Here is a 22474-nt window from a genome sequence, read left to right on the forward strand (position 1 = left end):
CTGTAAGTTTCCCATCACCCTCGCCAGGCTTGCTGACCTCTTGAATCTCCCCATATACACATTCGGTACAACAAAGACAACATGCCGTTCTTATGAATTCACAAAACATTGTCATTTTAAGTTATAGATATATTTATTTATAAAGTTAACATCCTTGGCTGAACATCTGTGAGATTTTGAAGTTAGGCTTAGTTCAAGTATACTGCTAGAGAACCTGGAGCACAGACTCATTAACAGCTGAATTAATGAGGGCAGGAACACATGGACATTCTACAGAGAGAAGAAATGTAATCCAGATTTGTAATTTTGTCTTTCAGATAGTTTTGATTTACGTAAACATTAAATAGCATTTATAATATATAATTATTAAGGGGTACTATAAAATAAACCTGGCCCTAAATATACTCGGTAAGGCATTTTCTACATAGAAATGAACACACATGCTGCAATCTTAAATACTTGTCCCATGTCCTACTTTGTTAGCAGTCAGAACTGAAGGCACACTGATGAGGGTTTAATATGAACACAGATGGGTCCACTGATGATGTCATCTGTCACTCACTAACACTGTACATCACAGTCTGCATGCTCACTGGTTAGGGTGGTGGAATATTAGATCACAACTGCCCCCACCCTGGGAGCAGGGTGTGTGTGTGTGTGTGTGTGTGTGTGTGTGTGTGTGTGTAACTGGGCCCCTATCTTGGCCAGCATACCCTGGTTCTCAATAAAGACTCCTTACTTTTTGCACTTAGCAGGGCAGACAATACTTCTGAATATCATTGTTCTATAAAAGGTTAAAGGCTGTGGTGGTGGTGCCAGGCCCCTGTGTTCCGAGTGTGGAGTTTCGGCCAGTGGGGCCAGTCCAGGTGCTCCCACGGACTCCCTCTCCCAATCGGAGCGGCTGGCTCACCTCCCCGGGCTTCCCAGCAGGAACCTGCGGAGCACAGGCGACAAGCACAGCTCGGTGAGCCCCGCGGAAGTGCGGATCAGCTCGGGACACAGTGCGAGGGCTGCAGCCCTTCTCCTTCGGAAGCAGTATGAAGGAATCTGGCTGTGTCTGGGCCCGAAGTCGAATCTTTGTTACCCAGGTCACATGCTTTACACATCTTATAACTTCCTGATTCAGTAGGTTCTGCTGTGGAAGCTTCAAAGCAAGAGCCGAGCGCAATCGCACCGAAAGGTCAGCCGGCTCCTGGCACTCACCACTCTCCTCGTGCCAGCACCGCCTCTCTCCTCACCAGCCTCTTCTTGTCATCCAGGGGCACGGCCAGGGCACGCAGAACCCCCGACCGGAACGGCAGCACCTGTGTTGGAGAGAGAGAGAGAGAGAGAGAGGAGGGCTTGGTACCCCAGCTGCACGCAGAGAGAGAGACGCAGAATAAATCCTGGTTGAGCCTCCTTTCAGGTTGAAACCGGAGCGGAGACGATACCCCCCCCATCTCGTCTGCACTGCAATTTTAAAACCACGCACCCCCCACGCATCAGTTCCCAACCGCCGAGCCGTACACCGCGGTATAAGAGACCAACGAGCTCAAGAACAAGCAAGGCTGTCACGAAGAAGTGCCAGTACACGCTGAAGGGTGATGCTGCTTAAAGCAAAGGCGAGTGAAGGATTTACCAGGTGGTCTGGGAGCCGGGTCAGGGCGTGCAGGCAGCGCAGAGCTGAGATCCGGACGTTCTGTGTGAGAGAAAAGATCGGGAAAACAATCTTCACACAACGTTCACTGCTCATCGCTACCTGAAGGGCCGTGCTGGAAGCTCAGAAAGGCATGCAGCATCCAGTTCGGCACACGCTGCCAGCGTTTTCCTTCCATTAATAACTGGGAAATAAAAAGCTGGTGGAACCCATTCACTTAAATGGAGTTTGGCAAACTATAAGCCTGTAGTAAAAATACTGAAAATAAAGGTTGATGAAAGACAAACGAAATGCTTTTCTTTAAAATCATATTACATTGTTGTGTGATAAAGAGCCTTATTTCTTTGGTTCTAAAGCCAAGGAAGTCTCCATGGAGATGAGGGAAGAACCAAAAGAGACTCATCCCTGTGATCCATATTTGGCACTGTAGCCACGCCCCCACTTGTTGCGCCATGGCAACCCTTTCACTGTCCGGATCCTGACTCATGGTTTCCCAGCCACACAAATCTAAACTGTGGTGTTTTTGCTGACCTGTGACTGGGCTTTCTTCTACGGTCCTGTCTAACCACCTAGAGCTCGCTCACTCCAAGACTGGACCCCAAGCCTTCAGTGACACCCGAATTCCCAGGGACCTACAGTTAACCAGCGCAACCTGATCTCACCTACAAACATGAGCTGTAACCTGGAACATAAGCCTTAAAACCACTAAAGAGACCGAAACCTTAGTAACCCTAGTGAGTAACCATAACCCTTGTAGTATCAGTGTAAACCTATTTGACAGATCCCTTTTGGCCAGGGTCTCTAACCACAACTTTTGCCTGTGCCTTCGACCCAGAAGCAGCCAGGTTTGCTACTACATTACTCAAATCATCTCAGCTACTGTTAGGAAACCTTAATGCCCAGCCATCACCAGAGAGCTTACTGACTTACTAACCAGAGGGCCAGATCTTCAGAGCTAACCTCTGCTCCTCCTCTCAGTCTTCCCTTTGTAATCTAGAGACAACCTGCTCGTGGGTGATGTCTAACCCTTAACCTGTCCAACTCTCTGTAATCATCAGACAGCTGTTAGCCTTCTGACCAGAGAGTTGTGTTAAACCCAGCTCTTTCAGGAACAGTGTTATCCCTGGGTGCTCCCTCTGTGCCTGGCTCAACCCTAACAAGCATCAGCTACAGTAGGGGCCACAAAGGCAGGCACACATTTGCCCAGCTCTCTAATTATCCCTTCTATGTAAACAATTAACCCTTCTTTGGCTCTTTAGATACCTCAACCAGCCAAACTTCCCGTTACAGACCGTTCAAACTTTCCTCAAGAGTTCTTTTTGACCTCGACCCTCCAGTTGCATGCATGCAGAAATCCTCTGTCCACTGAAGTTCCAACTGAACCATTACCGTTTCTTTAAAAAAAAATGAGAATGGCATGGGGTGATCTGGATGTGCGATAAGCCTCCTGTATCGCTCAAAGGCCTTTTTCTAACCAGTGAACGTGTGTGGTGTGTGGTTTCAGGGTGTGGCTCCCCACAGGACTCGGCAGAGGTGGTAGGTACCATGGCGGAGCTGGTGGTGAGGGCCCGCAGGCGGGAGACCAAAGTGTCCAGGTGCAGGGTCAGGGCCTGGGGCAGGTCCAGGAGCAGCGGGTGTAGGCAGGACAGTGTGGACAGCTGCACCCCCCTGTCGGGGCAAGAGAGAGCCTCCAGGAGGAGGGGCAAGAGCTACAGGAGAGGAGAGACACAGATCAGACCACATACTGCTTCCCCTGCAGCTCAGTGACTCACGCAGCCGGGAGAGGGGTCCCACAGAGAAGGCTCTGTTACACGGAGTTCAGACACAGGACAACCGCAAACCACAAGCTATGAAGCACTTCTTTGATCAAGATGAGTGGAGCTCTGTGGCTCTGTGGCATCTATGCCTGTGGCTGGAACGTTGCCGGTTCAAATCCCTCGGCCGGCAGAGGAATCCTACTCAATTGGGCCCCTGAGCAAGGCCCTTAACCCCAACTGCAGCAGGGGCGCTGCACAATGGCTGACCCTGCGCTCTGACCCCAGGCTTCTCTCCCTGTCTGTGTGTCTGTGTCTCATGGAGAGCAAGCTGGGGTATGCGAAAAGACAAATTCCTAATGCCCTTTAAATGCAATTCCAAATAGTTTACATTTGTGTCCCTGGGTTTTGTGTTTCATTGTTGATTCTGAAGAACTCCACTGGTTTCACTTTGTCAGTACCTTTGCGGATTTCAAACACTTTACTCAGATCCACTCATTATAATCTTCCACAGTCTTCATATTTTTCATTTTATACCCACCTAATCTTGAATCAGTGATTGCTGCCTTACATCTTGCCTAACATCCACAGGTCCTGGGCTGCATGTGAGAATGATACACAGACATACTCCTCCTGCCCACCTGCCCACAAGAGCCGTTCTTTTCACACACTATAAACTATGCAGTGCTTGACAGGAGGGTTAGCACTGACTGTAGGAGGGGTGCGTCCTTCATTGGTGTTACTGCAAGCCTGCGGGTACGAGAATTTCAGGAGTCCTGTTTTTCGATCACAGCCAAGGAAGCTCTGGCCGATCAATCCCAAAGTACTTCCTGCGGCACTTTGCGGACTGTGCAACGCCACCTGGAGGAATCCCACTTAATCCGCTAACGCCAGGTTCAGAAAATCAGAAGAGCCAGATCAAAAAGCTCAACCTCAGTTTGAAGCAAATCAGTACATTCTATATGGAGATGCACATCCAGGCCAAGCTCTGCCTTCTGTCTGCAGGACTCACCGTGGGAAGCTCGCTGAGCTGCACCTGTCTGGGCAGGCTGGTCACCATGTGGGACAAGGCCTTCAGGTAGCAGGACTTCGTCTCTGTGAGACAGAGGGCACAGGGTCAGACAACCTCTGCAGTCACAGTTCTCCGTAAAAACTCCTCAACGGCTGCAGCATCTTGAAAAAAATTCGATCTAATAGAGCTCTCAGCTTGGCTAATCACAGGATTACTGAGCAAAAGCAATCATTATTTTTTTAGTTTTCGAAATATTAGCTGGGGTAAGAGAAAAGAACAGTATTAGTACAAGTGTTTCCTGAATCTACTCTTCTACAACCAGCCTGTAGCAGGACGTGTGGCTATTTCCTCCTGTGATCTCCCGCCACAGCCTTGCTAACTCAGAGTTTTAACTTGCCTTTGTCTGACCTCTCTGAGAAACACGTCAGTCTGGACGATAGTTCGACTGTCTGCCAGTTCTGACCCGGTTCATCACAGTAAACAGACCGATGAGGGTGCATTAACAGAATTGCTCAAACCCAGCAGTAATAAACTAAAATGTGAGTGTAAAAAACAAAAAGTAACTCATATTTAACTGCCAGATGAGGAATAAAACATTTTTCTAACTTCTAGTAGGTAGCTGTGTCAGCATGCTTAGGCTGCAAAGAACAGGTAAGGGTTTATTGCACACTGAAAAGAAAAGAAACAACATTTTGGCCATTGTGTCTCTTCCTTTCAGCATGGAATAAACCCTTACCTGTTCCTTTGCATTATTCTAACTTGACAGCCTTTAGAAATGGACGTTTCTCTAACAGGAGCGAAGTACATGATGGTCTTATCTACGAAGCACATTTCAGTCTCTAAATAAGGTTCCCTTTTATTCTCTAAATAACCTTCTTTTCTGGAGCACAAACAGATAAACACTGAAACCATTCTGGAAACCACAGTGGTAAAACTACAGGCGAAAATCTTCTCCCCCCTTTGGTACCTTTGGGTGAGGAGTTGAATCCCAGGACAAGCTTGGGCGAGTTCTCGGTGAAGAATCTCTGGCGGTACATGATGTGCACGTGGGCGTGACAGGCGCGGCTCAGCACGTCCACGGAGTCCGTCATCAGCAGAGCGAAGCCGTCAGCCGCCCGGGGGCCCAGCTCCGAGTCCGTCAGCAGGGACAGCAGCTGGGATCAGCGGGAAGGGGATTTAAGGAAAGGCCACTCTGCTGCAGCCTAACACTGACCTCCACACAGCAGAGCGAAGCAGAACAGGCGCGACGTCAGGAGGGGGACAGAGGAAGAAGCAGAGTACCGCCAGATAATCAGGCAGTGTGTCGTGATAAATATAGGAGGCAGGATGTAGACTCTCACCTTGTCAGTCAATGTTGTCGAGAGAGGGTGGTATCGGAGCAGAAGGGCCTTGGCCACCTGGAGAGATAAAGACTCTCGTGTGAGGAAAGACTGAGGCTCATGCTCTGCAAAACAGCAGCTGTCCTAGCAGGTAAGACTATTCCAGCTAACCAGAACAAATCCCAGTAAAAACATGGCCAATCACATCCTACCACACAACACATCTGCTGCTGACATCCTTCTCAAAGCGTACACTACTACCAGAGGGGGAAGTATCTTTTCAGAACCTGGGGTTGTGAAACTGCAAAGGTGACGATCAGCTCCAGCTGCCCTCGACTTGCATCGATCTGTGGCTACCCAAGGGCAGTCAACTCAGATGTCTAAAGGTGCCAGCCCCGCCCAGTGCACGGACAGACGTCAAACAGCCAGTCTGCCTCCCAGCGCGCTCCCGTCCTACACCTGTGGGCGTTCTAGTGGCTTTTAGACCTGATGTATTTATTTTAGCATTGAAAACGTACGAAGCAGAAAGGCAACTACATCAGAGACGAAGGGAAAAGTGATTAAACCCAACGAGTAGATCTTCTAACTCCGCAATCTGGAGTAATTGGACCTTGCTTTCAGAGCTGCACCCCCAAATCATAAAGAGCAGAATCGGTGCTGAAATTTCAAGCTGCATCGTAATGCTATCTGTATTCACAGCTATTAAGAAGATGCAACAACTTCTGGCACCTTTTTGATAAGATAAGATCACTTTATTGGCCATATATAATTTCTTGCATTAGGAATTTGTCTTTTCCCACATCCCAGCTTGCTCTCCATGAGACACACAGACAGGGAGAGAAGCTTGGGGCCAGAGCTCAGGGTCAGGCATTTATACAGCACCCCTGGAGCAGTTGGGGTTAAGGGCCTTGGTTATGGGCCCAACGGAGTAAGATTCCTCTGCTGGCCACGGGATTTGAACCGGCAACCTTCCAGCCACAGGTGCAGATCCTGGAGTGTAACCTGACATAATTCCAAGTACTGCCTGCACAAATCACAAAGTGTCAAGCCTACTGTATATACAACGCCTGTGCAGGACTTTTACACCAGATCTACTATTCTAGTTCATGTTTATATAAAAATGGAGATCTCATCCCTGAAAGAAATACACGTTCCCCATGAGGACAGGCTTCAGGAAGAGCAGGGGACTGTGAGCTCATGTCGTACCCAGAGCAGCAGAGTGAAGGTCTGAACTCGGAAGGGAGAGGAGGCGCAGTCCAGCTCAGAATCAATCCTCTTCACCAGCTTCTGCAGCAACAGGTCCAGATGCTCTCCTACAAAACCAGGGACAAGGTTTCACATTACATCATCGTTCTTTAGCTTCTGCGACTGAACCTCAAAGACGCCCCACAGATTTGCAGCACAGTAATTGGGAATGTGCTCCAAGATCTGCTTTTACCTGCAGGATGCTTGTTAACCAGTCCAGCAAAGCACTTCGCTGCAGAGGTGTAGGAAAAGGGGTGGGTACAGGTACAGCTCAGCTCCTCCAGTTGGCTCAGAAGTCTGTCAATCTGGGGAACCTCCACCTATCAGAACCAAAGGATGTCTTATTCAGCAGATCTACTAATGCTTCTCTGCTATGAACATTGAGCACCATCTATACACTGAATACTGAACCCTTTGGTATCCAAGTCAAATCAAAGGTAGTTTTTTTATGAATAACCAAAACACCCGAACAGAAGCTTACTGCAGCACAACACCACATTAATCCAAATTCCACATGGCCTTCAACACTGAGAAGTTGATAGCATTAGGGCGTCAGAAGTAAGCGTACAGTCAGTTACTGGACTGACCCTGCACAGTGCTAGTCAAGAGATCAACTTACACTCCTGGGCAGAGAGCAGACACAGGCCATCAGCAGGCAGACCAGCTGGGACTGCAGCCAGCCGTCGGGCTGCTTCTGCAAGAAAAAGGTGAACACACCTTGGAGAAAAACCACCCTCAAAGCTGTGCATCATCAGAGCAGTTCTCTGCAGCACACATGCACAACATATTCAGCATACAGGCAAAGAAGTCAGAGGTAATAAATGTCTGCAGTTACTGCTCTCATACTTCCAGAATCAGCACGAATACCTGTACTGCCATTTAATAAATGGAAACACTCCCTAATAAATGCCCACTGATATCCTGTGGGTTTTTTTTTCACAGTGGTCTATTGGTCACTTCTGCAATTTACAAGACAGGTAAAGCCCATCTGAGTACCAGTACAATCTGCCACACCTGCAGCGCGTGAATAATGTCGGAGTCAACAACACAATCTTGGCTCAGCTGGACTCACATTCAACAGCTGCAGGTGCTTGGGGAAGTTGTTCTCGGGCAGGAAAGTCAAGTCTCCGTCCAGGAAGAAGGACACAGCCATCGAGGCAGTGCGGGCAGCCAGCCTGCAGGCAGGAGATCAAGGATTACAGGTGGGCCTGTCACTTCAGGAGGCCAGCAGTGCCTAGATAGGACATATTTCAGCTGGGTAGCCAGGAAAAGTACTTAAACAGCGAAGGGTAATAAATGTACACTTTTCATACGCAGTCATGCTTTTGAAATGTTAAAGAGAAAACACAACAGCTAGGTGGACACAAAGAGGAGGAGGATACTCAGTTTTTTTCCCTCCTAGGAAGGAGTTACATGATAACAAGCGTCGAGTACTTTTACTATTTTGTTTCACTGATGCTGTGCTCTGCCGTGCCCAGTGACTCACTCCGAGTGCAGGCGGCTGCAGGCTTGGCTGACCACCGGCGCCATCGCGGAGAGCACCCTCTCCTCCGTCAGGCAGCTGCAGGGGCTCGTGGAATCTCCACCTGGGAGAAAACGAGCCGTTTCAAACTTACTGAACAACTCGGACTCTAAAAACCTGTCTCCACCTTGTGCCTAGCATATTTCAACTGAACCCGCTCATGCAGCGACACGTTAAAACGACCACAGTGCTTTCAGTGCACGACCAGCAGGCCTGGCCGCCGAAGGTCCATAAACTGCCCTGTTGTCTTGTTGTGTAAACGCGGGCCTCTGAGGCCCACGGCCGTGTTGCCAAGCAACCCACCGCGCAGCGCTGCCTGGACCGCCAGCCCCAGCAGCTGAGGGATGACAGTGTGGTGGAAGAAGCGGCTGGTCTCCTCCGAGTCCTGGGACTGCTCAACGACCTGCTGCAGGCTCTGACAAGCAGACACAACCTCCTCCGCACAGAAAGAGCCGCTGCCTAAAGAGAGAGAGAGAGAGAGAGAAAAAGAGGAAGGCTCCTTTGCGTCCTCACTTTACCTAAAGCCCTGGCCCAGGATGGAGCTGGTTGCCTACCTGCGTGGGCGGAGCAGAGGACCTGCAGCAATACCGGCACGCTCTCCTGGATGAGGCTATGCCGAGACGAAATGGCTGCCAAAGCCTTCATCCCACGCTGTCGCACGGCCTGCTGGGATCTCACAGGTGACCGATCCTCCGTTGGCTCTGCAGCAGGACATTAAAATCGCGGAAATTAATTCTATTCATAAACTTTAAAGAACTTCATTCTGGCTTTGAAAGCAATTTTCAGGGTCATCAATGGCATCAGCAGCTATCCTGTACAGCTTGCGCCAGACACACACAAGTCTTTGTAAAAAAACAAAGTGCCTCCTGTTCTCAGATTTAAATGCTCGTCTTTGGGTTTGGGATTCAGTGTTAAGTCTGACGAAGTCCACTGGGCTAACTCTGAGGAAGTAGTTCAAGACTCATTCCTTTCAACCTCTCACAGTAAGACATCCTTTCAAACCCAAGATTGTACAAGGGTGTACAAGGGTGTAAATAATTTCTCATCCCCCACCTGAGAAGATCTCCTCCTTCAGCTGAGGGACCATCCTGGAGGCGAAGGCAGCAGGGTACAGAGCAGCCAGAGAGCCCGCAGACTCCATTGCAGCTGAACTGAAGTGAGACAGACACATCCCCTCGTTAACCTGCCCTAACACAACCACTTCCTGTTACCCTACTGAGCATGCTAAGCTACTGAAGGCAATTCAATTAAGGGGCCCCATGCAGCAATTCTTTGACTGAAGTAATATAGACACTTAGTGGCCTAACGGCCACACTCACCAGCTCTGCTGGTCCTCTTCCCTAAGGATCAGCCTGGTAAGGTGATCAGCGGCCAGCTGGATATCCGACTCCGAAAGCAAGCCTGGAGAACAAGGACTAGCTTCACTCTCAAGGGACACACGGTTTACAGGTATCTCAGCGATAAAAGAGGCTGAAACAGCAGTCTGAAGTAGCTTACTGTTACATGATCATCACTTTTTACCTTGTGAAATCAATATCTGAGTCGGAGCCTTACATTTGCACAAAGAATCGTCACAGAGGCACAAACCCAGCTGCACAAATAATAAAGCTGAAAAATAGAGACCTAATTCTTTTTTTTTTTACTTATGTTTTTTTATTAACATACAAAGGTAACCAGAAAAAAAAGAGTTGCCAGTCATCTCAAAAAGTCAAGTATTACAGATATAAATGAGTATAAAGTCTGTTCTGTATCATACTTTTGCATCTTTACAGAGGGTATAATGTGTAAAGTCATTCTTATTAGGGTCTAGAAATAATCCACCTCTCCCAGTTTCTCTCAAAAATGTCCTTCTGGAGTCTTAACTGAAAGGTTAATTTTTCCATTTCATACATTTCTGAAACAATTTTCTTTGGTTGGGGGGGGGTCTCTTTGTAACTATTTATGTGTTATAGCTTTCTTACTTGCCACCAAGAATACTTTTAGCAAGTATTTATCTCTTCCCACAGCCTCGTCAGGCAGACTACCCAGATACAGAACTGAACAAGGCTTTGGAATTTCTAAACAATACATCTTGAATCTGAGACCACACTTCTTCCCCAATAAGACTGAATTCTCGGACGTTGCCAAAATATGTGGGAATGTCCTGCGTCTCCGTTACCACGATCTCTCCAACATGGTTGTGGCAAACCCAGCCGAGACGATTTTATTTTGGGGGTTATGAGGAATGGAGTTAAGGGACCCAGTTCTGTACAAGTCACTACCCTCCCTTGAGGCTGTCCCAGGGAATTCCTGACGACTATCCGGATCAGGAACGCGCCAGTCCCTGATCCTGATTTCATTTAAAAGGTTTTTTAGCCATTTGACCACGCCTGCTGCCCCTCGAAAACAGGCTCTGTGTCACAGTCCAATGGGCCCAACACAGAGCCCACATGGTCAAACGGCATTAGGATGACAGGAGACACCTACAGGGCTGAAGTCTATTGATCAGAATGGGCAGCCGTGCCCCCTCACCTGGCTGCAAGCCCAGGGCCGTCAGCACACGGGAGGCAGTGGCCTGCAGGGCTGGACTGGACTCCGTCAGGGCGGAGAAGACCAGGCTGCACAGGGGCTGCCGGAAGCCCGACAGCACGCTCTCGTCTGTGGGGCAGACAGACAGCGGGGTTACAGCAGGCAGGGCCACGAGCCCAGAAGAGCGGCGCCTCGGAAACGTGACATGAGGCGAAGGCACTAAAACTCCAGGGCACAAACATCACAGGCGGATTTAAGCGTAAGTTTATACTGCTAGTGAGTTTACGTATTATGTACACGTTATTTTTCCATTTAAACTCATTCTTCTAAACACGGATCGAATGAAAGCAACTGAAGAATGTGCGTAAACTGCAGTTCAGCCGTTTGCTCTTGTGTGAGATTCTGGGAAATCTGCTTTCTGGCATATTCAGAACTTGTTTATTTAGCCCTATTTCCCCTTTTTATATAGAATAAGAACAGCAGGTTTTCCCCTACAGTTTGTGTGTATAATACTGACCCCCCTCCTCTGGGGAGCTGCCCTGGGCTGGTTGGATGAATCCTTGCAAAACCTCCAGCAGGGTGCGCCGCTGAGCATTCTGCAAGATAGGAGAATCGACTGAAAGCACAGAGACACACTCCAATACACAGTTAGTCATGGCAACCCGACAGGCAACGACACACAGACACACACTCTAATACACAGTCAGTCACGGCAACCTGACCAGCAACGACACACAGACACACACCCTAATACACAGTCAGTCACGGCAACCTGACCTGCAACGACACACAGACACACACCCTAATACACAGTCAGTCACGGCAACCTGACCAGCAACGACACACAGACACACACCCTAATACACAGTCAGTCACGGCAACCTGACCAGCAACGACACACAGACACACACCCTAATACACAGTCAGTCACGGCAACCTGACCAGCAACGACACACAGAAACACAGTCAGTCACAACAGTCTGACCAACAACGACACACAGAAACACAGTCAGTCACAGCAGTCTGACCAACAACGACACACAGAAACACAGTCAGTCACAGCAGTCTGACCAACAACGACACACAGAAACACAGTGAGTCACAGCAGTCTGACCAACAACGACACACAGAAACACAGTGAGTCACAGCAGTCTGACCAACAACGACACACAGAAACACAGTGAGTCACAGCAGTCTGACCAACAACGACACACAGAAACACAGTCAGTCACAGCAGTCTGACCAACAACGACACAAAAACACAGTCACAGCAGTCTGACCAACAACGACACAAAAACACAGTCACAGCAATCTGACCAATGACAGTGGGATAAAATTTAAGAGGGGTCCTGTAGCAGAGAGCATGTGTCCAGTAAGAGGTGTCAATCCCTAACCTGCGTGTGACTGTTGTACTGCTCCAGCAATAAAGGCATGACGACCGCTGTAATTTTGTAGCTTGCCCTGTAAGAGGCGCTGGCTGCCGCTTGCAAGAGTTTGGCACTGGGCCACACCAGCTTCATGTCTGGCTCGCACAGGTGGTGCTGGCAGTCTATAGGAACATAAACCACAGGACAGGAACCAATTGAAATCGGCAATTAAAAAGAAGCATAGCATTACTGGCAGTGACAGACAACTCGACTGGTTTATTATATGGGTTAACTGAGTTGCAGTTGATTGGTTTTCTGTGTAGCTCACTCCCCAGTGATGGCAGACCTTCTGGTCAACTGCACAAACACACACCAGCTCCGAAGCAGGAACAAACGCGGGAGAAACGCGGCCAGCTAGGAAGGTACCTTTAAGAATGAGGTCGAGGAAGCCGTGCAGGGAGTCCTCCGAGTCGGAGTCCAGGATGGAGCGGGAGAGACAGGCCGTGAGGCTGTGAAGAGCAGACAGCCCCGCGCTCTCCACTTTCTCGCTAGCGGTCTGGAATACCTGTCGGGAGGGGGGACAACACCAGTACTGAAGGAAATCATCATGCCGTCTGGCCAATGAAGAAAACAGTGGAAACCTGGACGCAGGAGGCAGTGCTGTCTTGTGACTTCTCTGAAGGAGGACATTTAGAACACACCATGCGCCCCGACTTCTAACACCCCACAGCACGTACCAGGGGTGCCAATGCCGGAGCCAGGGGATCAGGAGAGGCACGACCTGCACTGCCTGCAGGCGCTCAGGAGGCCACAGGGGTCGCTCTGTCACTAAGAGCCAAGAGCCCTGGCTGATTAACTCCACCTCACCCTCTGTAGTGCTCAGACCTGAGCTCTGCTGCTTGGGGAGTCTCAGTCACAGTCGGCTAGTGATGTGACCCAGGCTTGAACCCGTGGCCACAGAAATCAACCTGCCCTGGGCTGAGAGCCTTTACGAGTTCAGCTATTGAGCTATGGTATGGTTAACAGTACGTTAGTGACTACTGTACATTATATGCATGCGTTTTGTGAAAAGAACACCGTCAAGACACCTTATTCAACACCTGGCAGAAACAACCACGCAACCATAAGCACATACTGTATATCGGTTAATAAAGCAGGAGGGAAATGTGAGATAAACAGGCTTAAGGACAAATGATCAGCATCACCTGTACGGATTGAGGAGACAAAAAACATTCAGTGGCCACAACTATTTCTATTTCTGTGGACTGAGGATATGAACATTGGCTTCTGTGTTTGGATATGGAATCTGAAAAAAAGATTCTCTTGAGTCCTCTCCCATCCACGAGCCCCGCTGCTGAAATGCCTACCTCTCTGCGCAGGGAAGACCAGAGGCCTGGTAGGAAGTCCTTCAACTCACGGTGCCCATAAACCGAGGTGCAGGCAGTCTAAAACACAGAAAGCAGACCTTAGCCCAGTATAGCGCAGAGCTCAGCCCAATACAGTGTAGCCCAGTACGACAGAGACCTCGGTACAGTGTAGCCCAGTGCAGCACAGACTAACAAGCCAGTACAAACAGATCTCAGACCATCTGTCAGAACGTTCCAGACAGTTGGACACAAGCAGAGACAGAGCCAGGGCCCATGGAGCTGGTCAGAGGCCTCACCAGTGTCTGCAGGGAGTCCAGCTTGGCACTCTGCACGTCCGAGTCCAGCTTCTCGATGAGCAGCGGCAGCAGAAACTGGCAACACAGGGAAACGATTAACATGCAGGACACTGCATAAGCGCCACACAGCCATCCTGATGCCTGGACACTCTGCCCCAACTCTCGCACGGGCCTTCCTAAGCAATAGTGTTCTTTTGCGCTTTCATCTTAAAACAGCCCAACACGACTTTAAAAAATATTCATATGGAATGAATTCAAAGATGTTGTCTTTAGCCCTGCATATCCCTGCCTGAATGAAGCCCCTTACGGGTCAGGTTCTCCTCCCCACATGTCCGGATGGCGCCCGGGCTGGGCACCATCTGAGTTGGATGCTGCATCACTGCTGCCATGGATCCAAGAGGGACATCGTGGATATAGCTATCGTTTAGGAGGAATTTACTGGTCTAGAGAGATCTGCATGGAGTACTGACATACAGAAGACATGATGGATGGATTAATACACTCATTCATTTATTTCTTTTTTTAATTGTATAACGTTAGCATGCCCAAAGGGGTTGGGCAGCCAGTTGACTTTAGACCCCTAGAGTTTTTTTTTCTCCTTACTCAGGAGTTTTTGGTTCCTCTCCTCCGTTGTCTTCTGGTCTTTTCTGCTCTGTATTCACAACATGTATGGTCACCTGCTTTGTTAAGCGCCTTGGGGCAACCTTGTTGTGAAAGGCGCTATAGAAAAATAAATTGAATTGAGGTTTGGAGTAAAAACACTCAGCGCAGAAAGACCTCCCCACCGCGTACCTCTGCAAAGCTCGGCGTGCCGGACAGCACCTCCCTGAGCGCCAGGACCAGCTGCTCGCGGGTGACTCCGTGGGGGTCATTAGGGGGCTGGAAAACACAACAGCATCGTGTTTGAAAAACAGGTATCTGAGGTAGGAGAGGAGCCACTGATTAACAGTTTAGCAAATAAGCATACTGTATTTATATCAAAAATACTCCACATTCCCTGGTTCCACCATTCATGAAAAAGGATTTTTAGCCATTTGACCACGCCTGCTGCCCCTTGAAAACAGGGTCTGTGTCGCAGTCCAACAGGCCCAGCACAGAGGCCACATGGTCAAACGGCATTAGGACGACAGGAGACACTTACTGGGCTGAAGTCTATTGGAAAATAGCAGGAAGTCACTTCAAACAGCTCCTCTGCAAACAGCCCTGTAAAACATTCCCCAACTCAACATCAGGACACGCAGCTCGCTTTGCTATGAAAAAAAAAAAGTGTTAGAGTAAATGTGAAAAGAATCAATAGGGTTCTGTAAGCATACCGTTACATTACTTTAAAAACCCTTATTACACCTGAAATATAAATCAAGATCATTGCAAGTTAAATAATATAAATAAATAAAGTTAAATAAAATAGTATAATTCAAAATTTGTTTAACTGTCTGGATGCCAATGAAGTGTGAGGCACTCCTGTTTATACTGTACATTATAGTGCTGTGAGGAGTGTCTATAGCCCCAGTGTTACCAGGTACAGCCAGGCGCTGTGCTGTCAGGAGTGTCTACAGCCCCAGTCTTACCAGGTACAGCCAGGCGCTGTGCTGTGAGGAGTGTCTATAGCCCCAGTGTTACCAGGTACAGCCAGGCGCTGTGCTGTCAGGAGTGTCTACAGCCCCAGTCTTACCAGGTACAGCCAGGCACTGTGCTGTCAGGAGTGTCTACAGCCCCAGTCTTACCAGGTACAGCCAGGCGCTGTGCTGTCAGGAGTGTCTACAGCCCCAGTCTTACCAGGTACAGCCAGGCGCTGTGCTGTCAGGAGTGTCTACAGCCCCAGTCTTACCAGGTACAGCCAGGCGCTGTGCTGTGAGGAGTGTCTACAGCCCCAGTCTTACCAGGTACAGCCAGGCGCTGTGCTGTCAGGAGTGTCTACAGCCCCAGTCTTACCAGGTACAGCCAGGCGCTGTGCTGTCAGGAGTGTCTACAGCCCCAGTCTTACCAGGTACAGCCAGGCGCTGTGCTGTCAGGAGTGTCTACAGCCCCAGTCTTACCAGGTACAGCCAGGCGCTGTGCTGTGAGGAGTGTCTACAGCCCCAGTCTTACCAGGTACAGCCCGGCGCTGTGCTGTCAGGAGTGTCTACAGCCCCAGTCTTACCAGGTACAGCCAGGCGCTGTGCTGTCAGGAGTGTCTACAGCCCCAGTCTTACCAGGTACAGCCAGGCGCTGTGCTGTCAGGAGTGTCTACAGCCCCAGTCTTACCAGGTACAGCCAGGCGCTGTGCTGTCAGGAGTGTCTACAGCCCCAGTCTTACCAGGTACAGCCAGGCGCTGTGCTGTCAGGAGTGTCTACAGCCCCAGTCTTACCAGGTACAGCCAGCCGCTGTGCTGTGAGGACTCTTTGCTGTGCAAGCACTTACCCAGCTCGTAGCCCCTGTGCAGGATGTTCCTTGCGATCTGAAAGGCCAGAAGGAGGTTGCGGGGGTCTTTCTCACCATCAATTGCTTGAACAAAACCGAAGACAAAGTCTGCACCTAACTTCTTCAGCTCTGGAACAAAGACCAGCCAAAAATAAACTTTTAACAAAGAACATGATCACAGAAAACTAACTTCTGAAGTCATCTTTTCACTAAAGGAATGGTTTGGATATACTAAAATGACTAAAAGTCCTTCAGTTTCATAGCTGCACATAATGTCACCAGCCTCCTTGGAGCAATCAGCTTAATTAATTGGATTTGGCTTGAAAGCACAAAAGCTGAGGTACTTGGATAGACATTAGGCAGCAGGTCGGAAAACGCTGAAGTCACACAGCACGAAAAAGACGACAAGCAGGCGAATCAACATCTGATCAACATCCTCGCCGCTGCTCATCCTCTGCCTCCCCCCTGATGGACCTTCACCTTCCTCTCGCGACTCCATCAGGTTCAACAGGATGCTGTAGACACAGGAGCGCTCCGCCTGCATCAGGGACTGGGGACACAGACACAGACTGAGCCCAGGTCTCACCTCCGATAAGCACTAGCAGCCCTGACACAGACACCACAGAGACAACTAGGGTGAAACTGCTCAAGCTGCTTGTATACTGAAGCTCTTGCAAAAGCCTGATATCGATCAGAACATGATTGGTATATATTTTTTTCTTTTTAACACAAGGCAAGCCTTCAAAATACTAAATCTGAACTTTCTTCCATCGAGTCATTGGAGTTTATAAAAATCACCCTTCTACACATATTATACAGCTACATCTATGAAAGTTACTATTCCCATTAATAAACTAGACTGCAAGACGACCTAAACAAACTATAAACATTTACCTGCTGTCTATTTACAGTATATACAGCACAAGGCAGACACTGACCAACAGCACTGTCTGTGTGAAGCAGCTACCTGTACATGGATGTCCTGGAAGAGAGACTTCAGGATGGAGACAGCCAGACCAGGGGGCAGTGCGGAGCTCTGAGTCTTTTAAAAACACAGAGAGTCCGGAGTGAGAGTGAGCGGGTGAGAGAGCCGGACATGAAACCAGAAGGAAAAGCTTAGCAAAGGTAGAATATCCCCCATGCACACTGCACACCTACCAGAGCTTTAATGCCTTGTAACACGTGCGGCGTTATGACATAATGATCTTTCAGTCTGTTTTCATAAAAGACTGTCAGGACTTCAGCTGCAAAATACAAGGACAATGGTAGAAACCAAGCAAAATGCAAATACAAGCAAGAGATCAATAAGGACACTAGCCAGGGTACATAAGTGTTACACTGATTTAATGTAGAGTATTGATTAGACATCAGAGAACCATGTTCCTACTGAGAAAGCTCTAATCCAACACTGCTGATGTTGTATAATATTCCATTCTCGGTCTTTCTTCAGATCAGACAGATTCTACTTCTATTAGTGCAGTGTTTTCTATATAAAGAGCGCTGGATCCACTCACAGAAGGAACAGCGTGAACGAGAAACCAACCGCCCTCTCTTTTCTTCACGGTGTTCTGCCAGTGTTGCTGGCTTGAGCCGACCAAAACTCAGCACACACACACACCCCCCTGTCTGCTCTGCGGCGCCAGCGTGGGCGTGGCGCCCCCCCCCGCCCCGGCGCGCTGACCAGTGCCAACTCACCCTCCTTCTCCGAGAGGCTGCCGCAGCACTCCTGCAGCACCCCCGAGAGCAGCTGCACCCCCCGCGCCCGAATCCGGGGCTCACAGCTCGTCAGGCTCAGGCTGCCAAGAACACACAAACAGGTCAGCTCGCTCCTGGCGAAAGGAGCACCAGTGAGAGGAGACGGCACGCAGCCCGTGTCCCTGGCGATCTGGTCACGTCTCGATTCAACAGCAATTCTCTCCAGGGCACTTTCGGACACAGAGCCTCTGTGCCGCTCGGTGCGGATTCAAACCAGCAACCCCAGGGTCCTGGGTGACGCTCCACTCTACACCGCTTCTACCTGCCTCCAGAAGAATCAGCCTCTCTACAGCCTTTTTCTAGCTTGTTTTTTTCTTTTCCACCTAACTCTTTTGACAGTCTAACGAAAAATAACAAACAAAACAGTTGATCCTATAGGACTGACAGACAGGACTAATTAGAACGGCTGGTAACGGACATTGTGTTTACACTGTAATTATGTTAACACTGGAAATAGCGTATGAAGATGGAGCGGATTAGGTAAAAGATTACTTTACCCCAAGGCCTCAACCAGTTCCAATATGGTAAACAGTCCGGTTTTCACTCCTTAGGAAACAAAAATAAAAGAGGTTAACGGTGTAAGGTCAGAACAGAGTACCTCAGGTTGCCAAGAGCAACAGAAGGATGGATCCCCTTGCACAGCACCCTCAGAATGCATACAGGCGTTGATAGTTGATGTGGACAATGAGGTTCACGGGTCTTAAAACATGTAAGCGTCAGATCTCCAAGGTCTGGCTCGTGTTTATAAAGACTTTGCTCCAGCATTAGAGAAAGACGAATTTCTGAGCCAGGTGGGAAGAGAGCTGCGCAGCTTGACAATATCGAGGAGCGCACAGTACCCGCGGCAGCTGAAGCGGCCTGACCGCTGTCCCTGATCCAAGGCACCTGGGGAGGCAGTTGTTCACAGGGGCACGTCTGTGGAAGGGACTTGAATTTCACCGGGTCTGAACACATCTAACAGGAACCGTCCTATAGGTTGTTCGAATAAAGTTCCCGAATAAGGGCTCCTTTACTGAGCCACTGCGGATACCTACTCTTAGTATCCTTAGTTTAAATGAATTACATACACCTTCAGAGCGCCAGTTCTACGCCAGGATGGGCTCCTGCACCCGCTACATGTGCCAACAGGTTGCTCGTGATGAGCCGCTTGTCTCGACACAACCGGACAGCGGGGACGTCTTTAGTCTCCCAAGAGCCGGGCGATGCACCGCTGTTTTCAAGTCAGTCCCAGTAAAAACGTGAGAAAATGTTTTCCCATGTCAAGCAAATTCTAGAACGGTCCATGCTTGTGTCGGTAGGGTGTGTTTTTGCTCAAACTGTCTTCTACTGTGTACTGCCTGCGTATTGAAGACTTTCATGTTGCGCAATAAATACAGGACCATGTCAATCAGGGCTGATCTTTCTCTTCGATGTGCACTTATACCAAGGTTCATCCTTTAAAAAGATACCCAGAATATCAGCCACACGCTTTTCTGAGCATCGGACTCTCCCATCCATAGTCGCTGCAGCCTGCAGGCTCAACGTACAGCTCACTAAGAGCCGAGACCGAGATCGATTACATCAGTTACCTGTTGCAGTCTCAGCAGCCTTGCTGTCCTGCTGGCCCGATACGAATTCCTCTACCAAACCCAGCAACACAGCTCCATTCGCGGCCATCATGCACAACCCACAAGTCAAACTCCTCTTCGCGCGCATGCGCTGAAGCTGTCGCCGAGACAAGACAGGGTAGAAACACCACTGTCACGTGACAAAGACCAAGGCACTGTGCAGGGTTGCTCTTGAGCAGTTTTGCCCTGTCCTCAGCGAAGTGAGCACTCCTGCTTTTGAAGCAATTAGAATGTAGTAGCTCTGAAAGTTTGCTTCAGATGTTGAGCAGATATGATCAGGAAATGTTTGAGGAAGCCTCATGTCACAATTCCAGAGAAACAAGCATCGCGGATGCTGTGTGACCCAACTTACTGACATTACTTAACGCGTCTGTGGTACAAATGCGAATTCAAAAGCTGTATTGGCATGACCAATGAATTAAAGTATTACCAAAGCAAATATTTACACAATTTAAAGCAACATATATGTGAAGTAGTCTACGCTCCTCAAACTGTGGTTAGAGCTCACGTACTGGCTGCAGAATCCTTTGGGTCTACTTACAGTACGATTGGAAGATGTTCTGAGTTTTGTAGGTCTGGGATTTCTATGTTCAATTTGTTTATTGGTTTTTCGGGAAGAACAAAAAATATTACATGGTACCATAAACAATAATGAACAAATGTGAAAAATCATTACAGCATGACAGACTTAACCAAACTGTAAAAATCCAACAATAATATAAAAACAGTGAGGAAGGGGAAGAAAAAAGGAAACCAGAGATGTAAAAGAGGAAAAAAGGTACAGGTGAAAGGATAGGTAGGGAATACTAGGAATTGGTATCTGTGTCTATAAAATACAATATAACAATATTTCTTCTGTGTTCTGTAATCTGGAATCTTGTCAGTATTTACAGTCAAGATTCCCTTAACAAAATGGCAAGAAATCTCATATTCTGATACATCACGAGCAATTACTGCAATAATACCAGTCACTATAGTATTAGACTTCTTACAGGGTTGATGTCCTGATGTGAAATAATGAACCCAAGAAGTTTTTTTTATATTTATCACACTCTGCATACTCTTTATTTAAAGCACTCTTTGTTTTTATTTCTCTTATCATAGGTGAAGTTTCAGAGAAAATACGGACCACAGTATTTTCCCAGTTAATAAATAAATCAGGAACTGTCCTGAAATCACTCCAGGAATGTTGCCAGCAATAAAGGGGAAAGTATGAAGCAGATCTTATCTCCTGGCAAAATACATCAATTACTGCCAATAAGGAACAGCAGCTGCTTAGTGGTAATCTACCCGTACAGACCCAGTGATAAGCAATGATCAAATAGGTTAATGCAGAATGAAAATCAATGCAGCTTCTGATTGTGTTACTATTTGTATCACTTAATCAATCTTAACCAGCTCAACTTCCAAAGAACAGAGTCTCAGTCAGTACAGAACAGCGCACAGCACATGGGACCTGTGCCTTAACTAGGGGGTTCGGTTTGATACTGGACAGACACGCTCACTGGGACCATACTGTCCCACCCAGGGGGCTACTTGACCCGGCTGGAACTAATTCAGGGTTCTCTCAAGTTGTCCTTGATGAATTAACCTGATAACCGACTTCAGAATTACTCACGGTTCACAAAGGTAAACTCTGACTTCATCTTTCCAGTTAACTTCAATTTAAGCCCCTTACCAGGCCTCTGCTGTCTCTACTTCCAGAGACGTTCCAAATTGTTTGAGGAAACATCATTCCAGGAGGAAAATTACCAAGAGGTGCAATGCAGGAGGGTCGAGCGTCACATCCTTCATTTATACCAGCAAAAACTACGGCGAAAGAATGCGCATCTTAATCCAGTGACCAGGAATTATGCCTCTTTATGGAAAACTAGGAGGATAAAATCTGTTGCAAAAGCAAGGAAATACACTGTAGCTGCTGCAAAAGCCAGAGAAGTCACCTTGCAAAACTGAATCTGGAAGTTAATTATGAAATCCAATCAAATAGCTCAAGAGATAAAACAAACTATAAAAATTGTGTGAGTATGCATGTATTGGCATTACTTAACTTTCATTATTATGGTGTTGAAGTGGAGATCCACTTTAAGCCATGGTGCAATCGCACAATTTTGTTCTTGTGCAGAACTAATTCGTGCATTTACACAGCACAATGCTGGAGCACAAAGGGAGGACCTGGCAGCAGGCCAAGACAAAACCCAGGAACATCATCCACAGTGGCACTGGGGTCCTGTACACTACGGTGTAGCGGAATGCTCTTACAATGTCTTCTAATTTTATCCAACAAGAAGACGCTTGAGCAGAGTAACACTTGAAGAAGAGGAATCGTCGTCGACACCATAAAGAATGTGTTCCTTCATTCAACATTTCCAACATTTTTTAGTGTGGATCGAGTAGTATAGGTGAGGCATTCCCCTCCAGATTGCAGAAAGCCTTACGCCAGGTAAAAATGTGACCTAATTATAACCGAAAAATAAAATAACCACGGTGAAATTAGAAAAAAAAAAGGTATATGTTAAAAATCAGACCGAGCATTCACTGTTTCACTAGAGTTATGTTCGGCTATGATGTGCCTTTCAGAGCTGCCACCCTGTTGAGCGATGAACAGGAGGACAGTCATCAGAGAGCCCTGGTGCAGGGGAAGAACTCTCTCTTCCTAAGGGTGGTAATACTGTGCTGCACGCTGAG

The 22474-nt window shown here is 48.2% G+C and overlaps 1 protein-coding gene across 1 annotated transcript; it reads right to left on the reverse strand.

The window, feature by feature from the left end:
* Positions 1 to 114: 114 nt before the first annotated feature.
* On the reverse strand, positions 115 to 19869 carry mms19 (MMS19 homolog, cytosolic iron-sulfur assembly component). Its single transcript, XM_088915352.1, has 31 exons — positions 19751 to 19869; positions 18680 to 18728; positions 18123 to 18223; positions 17586 to 17671; positions 17395 to 17469; positions 16908 to 16977; positions 16428 to 16556; positions 15168 to 15229; positions 14819 to 14905; positions 14027 to 14101; positions 13731 to 13808; positions 12790 to 12928; positions 12391 to 12545; positions 11514 to 11592; positions 11000 to 11125; positions 9808 to 9889; positions 9542 to 9639; positions 9043 to 9189; positions 8792 to 8947; positions 8453 to 8552; positions 8039 to 8141; positions 7586 to 7660; positions 7160 to 7286; positions 6928 to 7034; positions 5743 to 5799; positions 5370 to 5556; positions 4403 to 4485; positions 3181 to 3345; positions 1619 to 1678; positions 1204 to 1304; positions 115 to 934 (listed from the first exon to the last, which is right to left on the reverse strand). Exons 1-31 carry the CDS (start codon positions 19839 to 19841, stop codon positions 907 to 909), a joined length of 3078 nt encoding a protein of 1025 aa, XP_088771478.1. The 5' UTR covers positions 19842 to 19869; the 3' UTR covers positions 115 to 906.
* Between the last annotated feature and the right edge of the window lie 2605 nt (positions 19870 to 22474).

Source organism: Atractosteus spatula, chromosome 5 (assembly GCF_055471065.1).
Source record: "Atractosteus spatula isolate fAtrSpa1 chromosome 5, fAtrSpa1.hap1, whole genome shotgun sequence".
In the NCBI taxonomy this organism is placed as follows: domain Eukaryota; kingdom Metazoa; phylum Chordata; class Actinopteri; order Semionotiformes; family Lepisosteidae; genus Atractosteus; species Atractosteus spatula.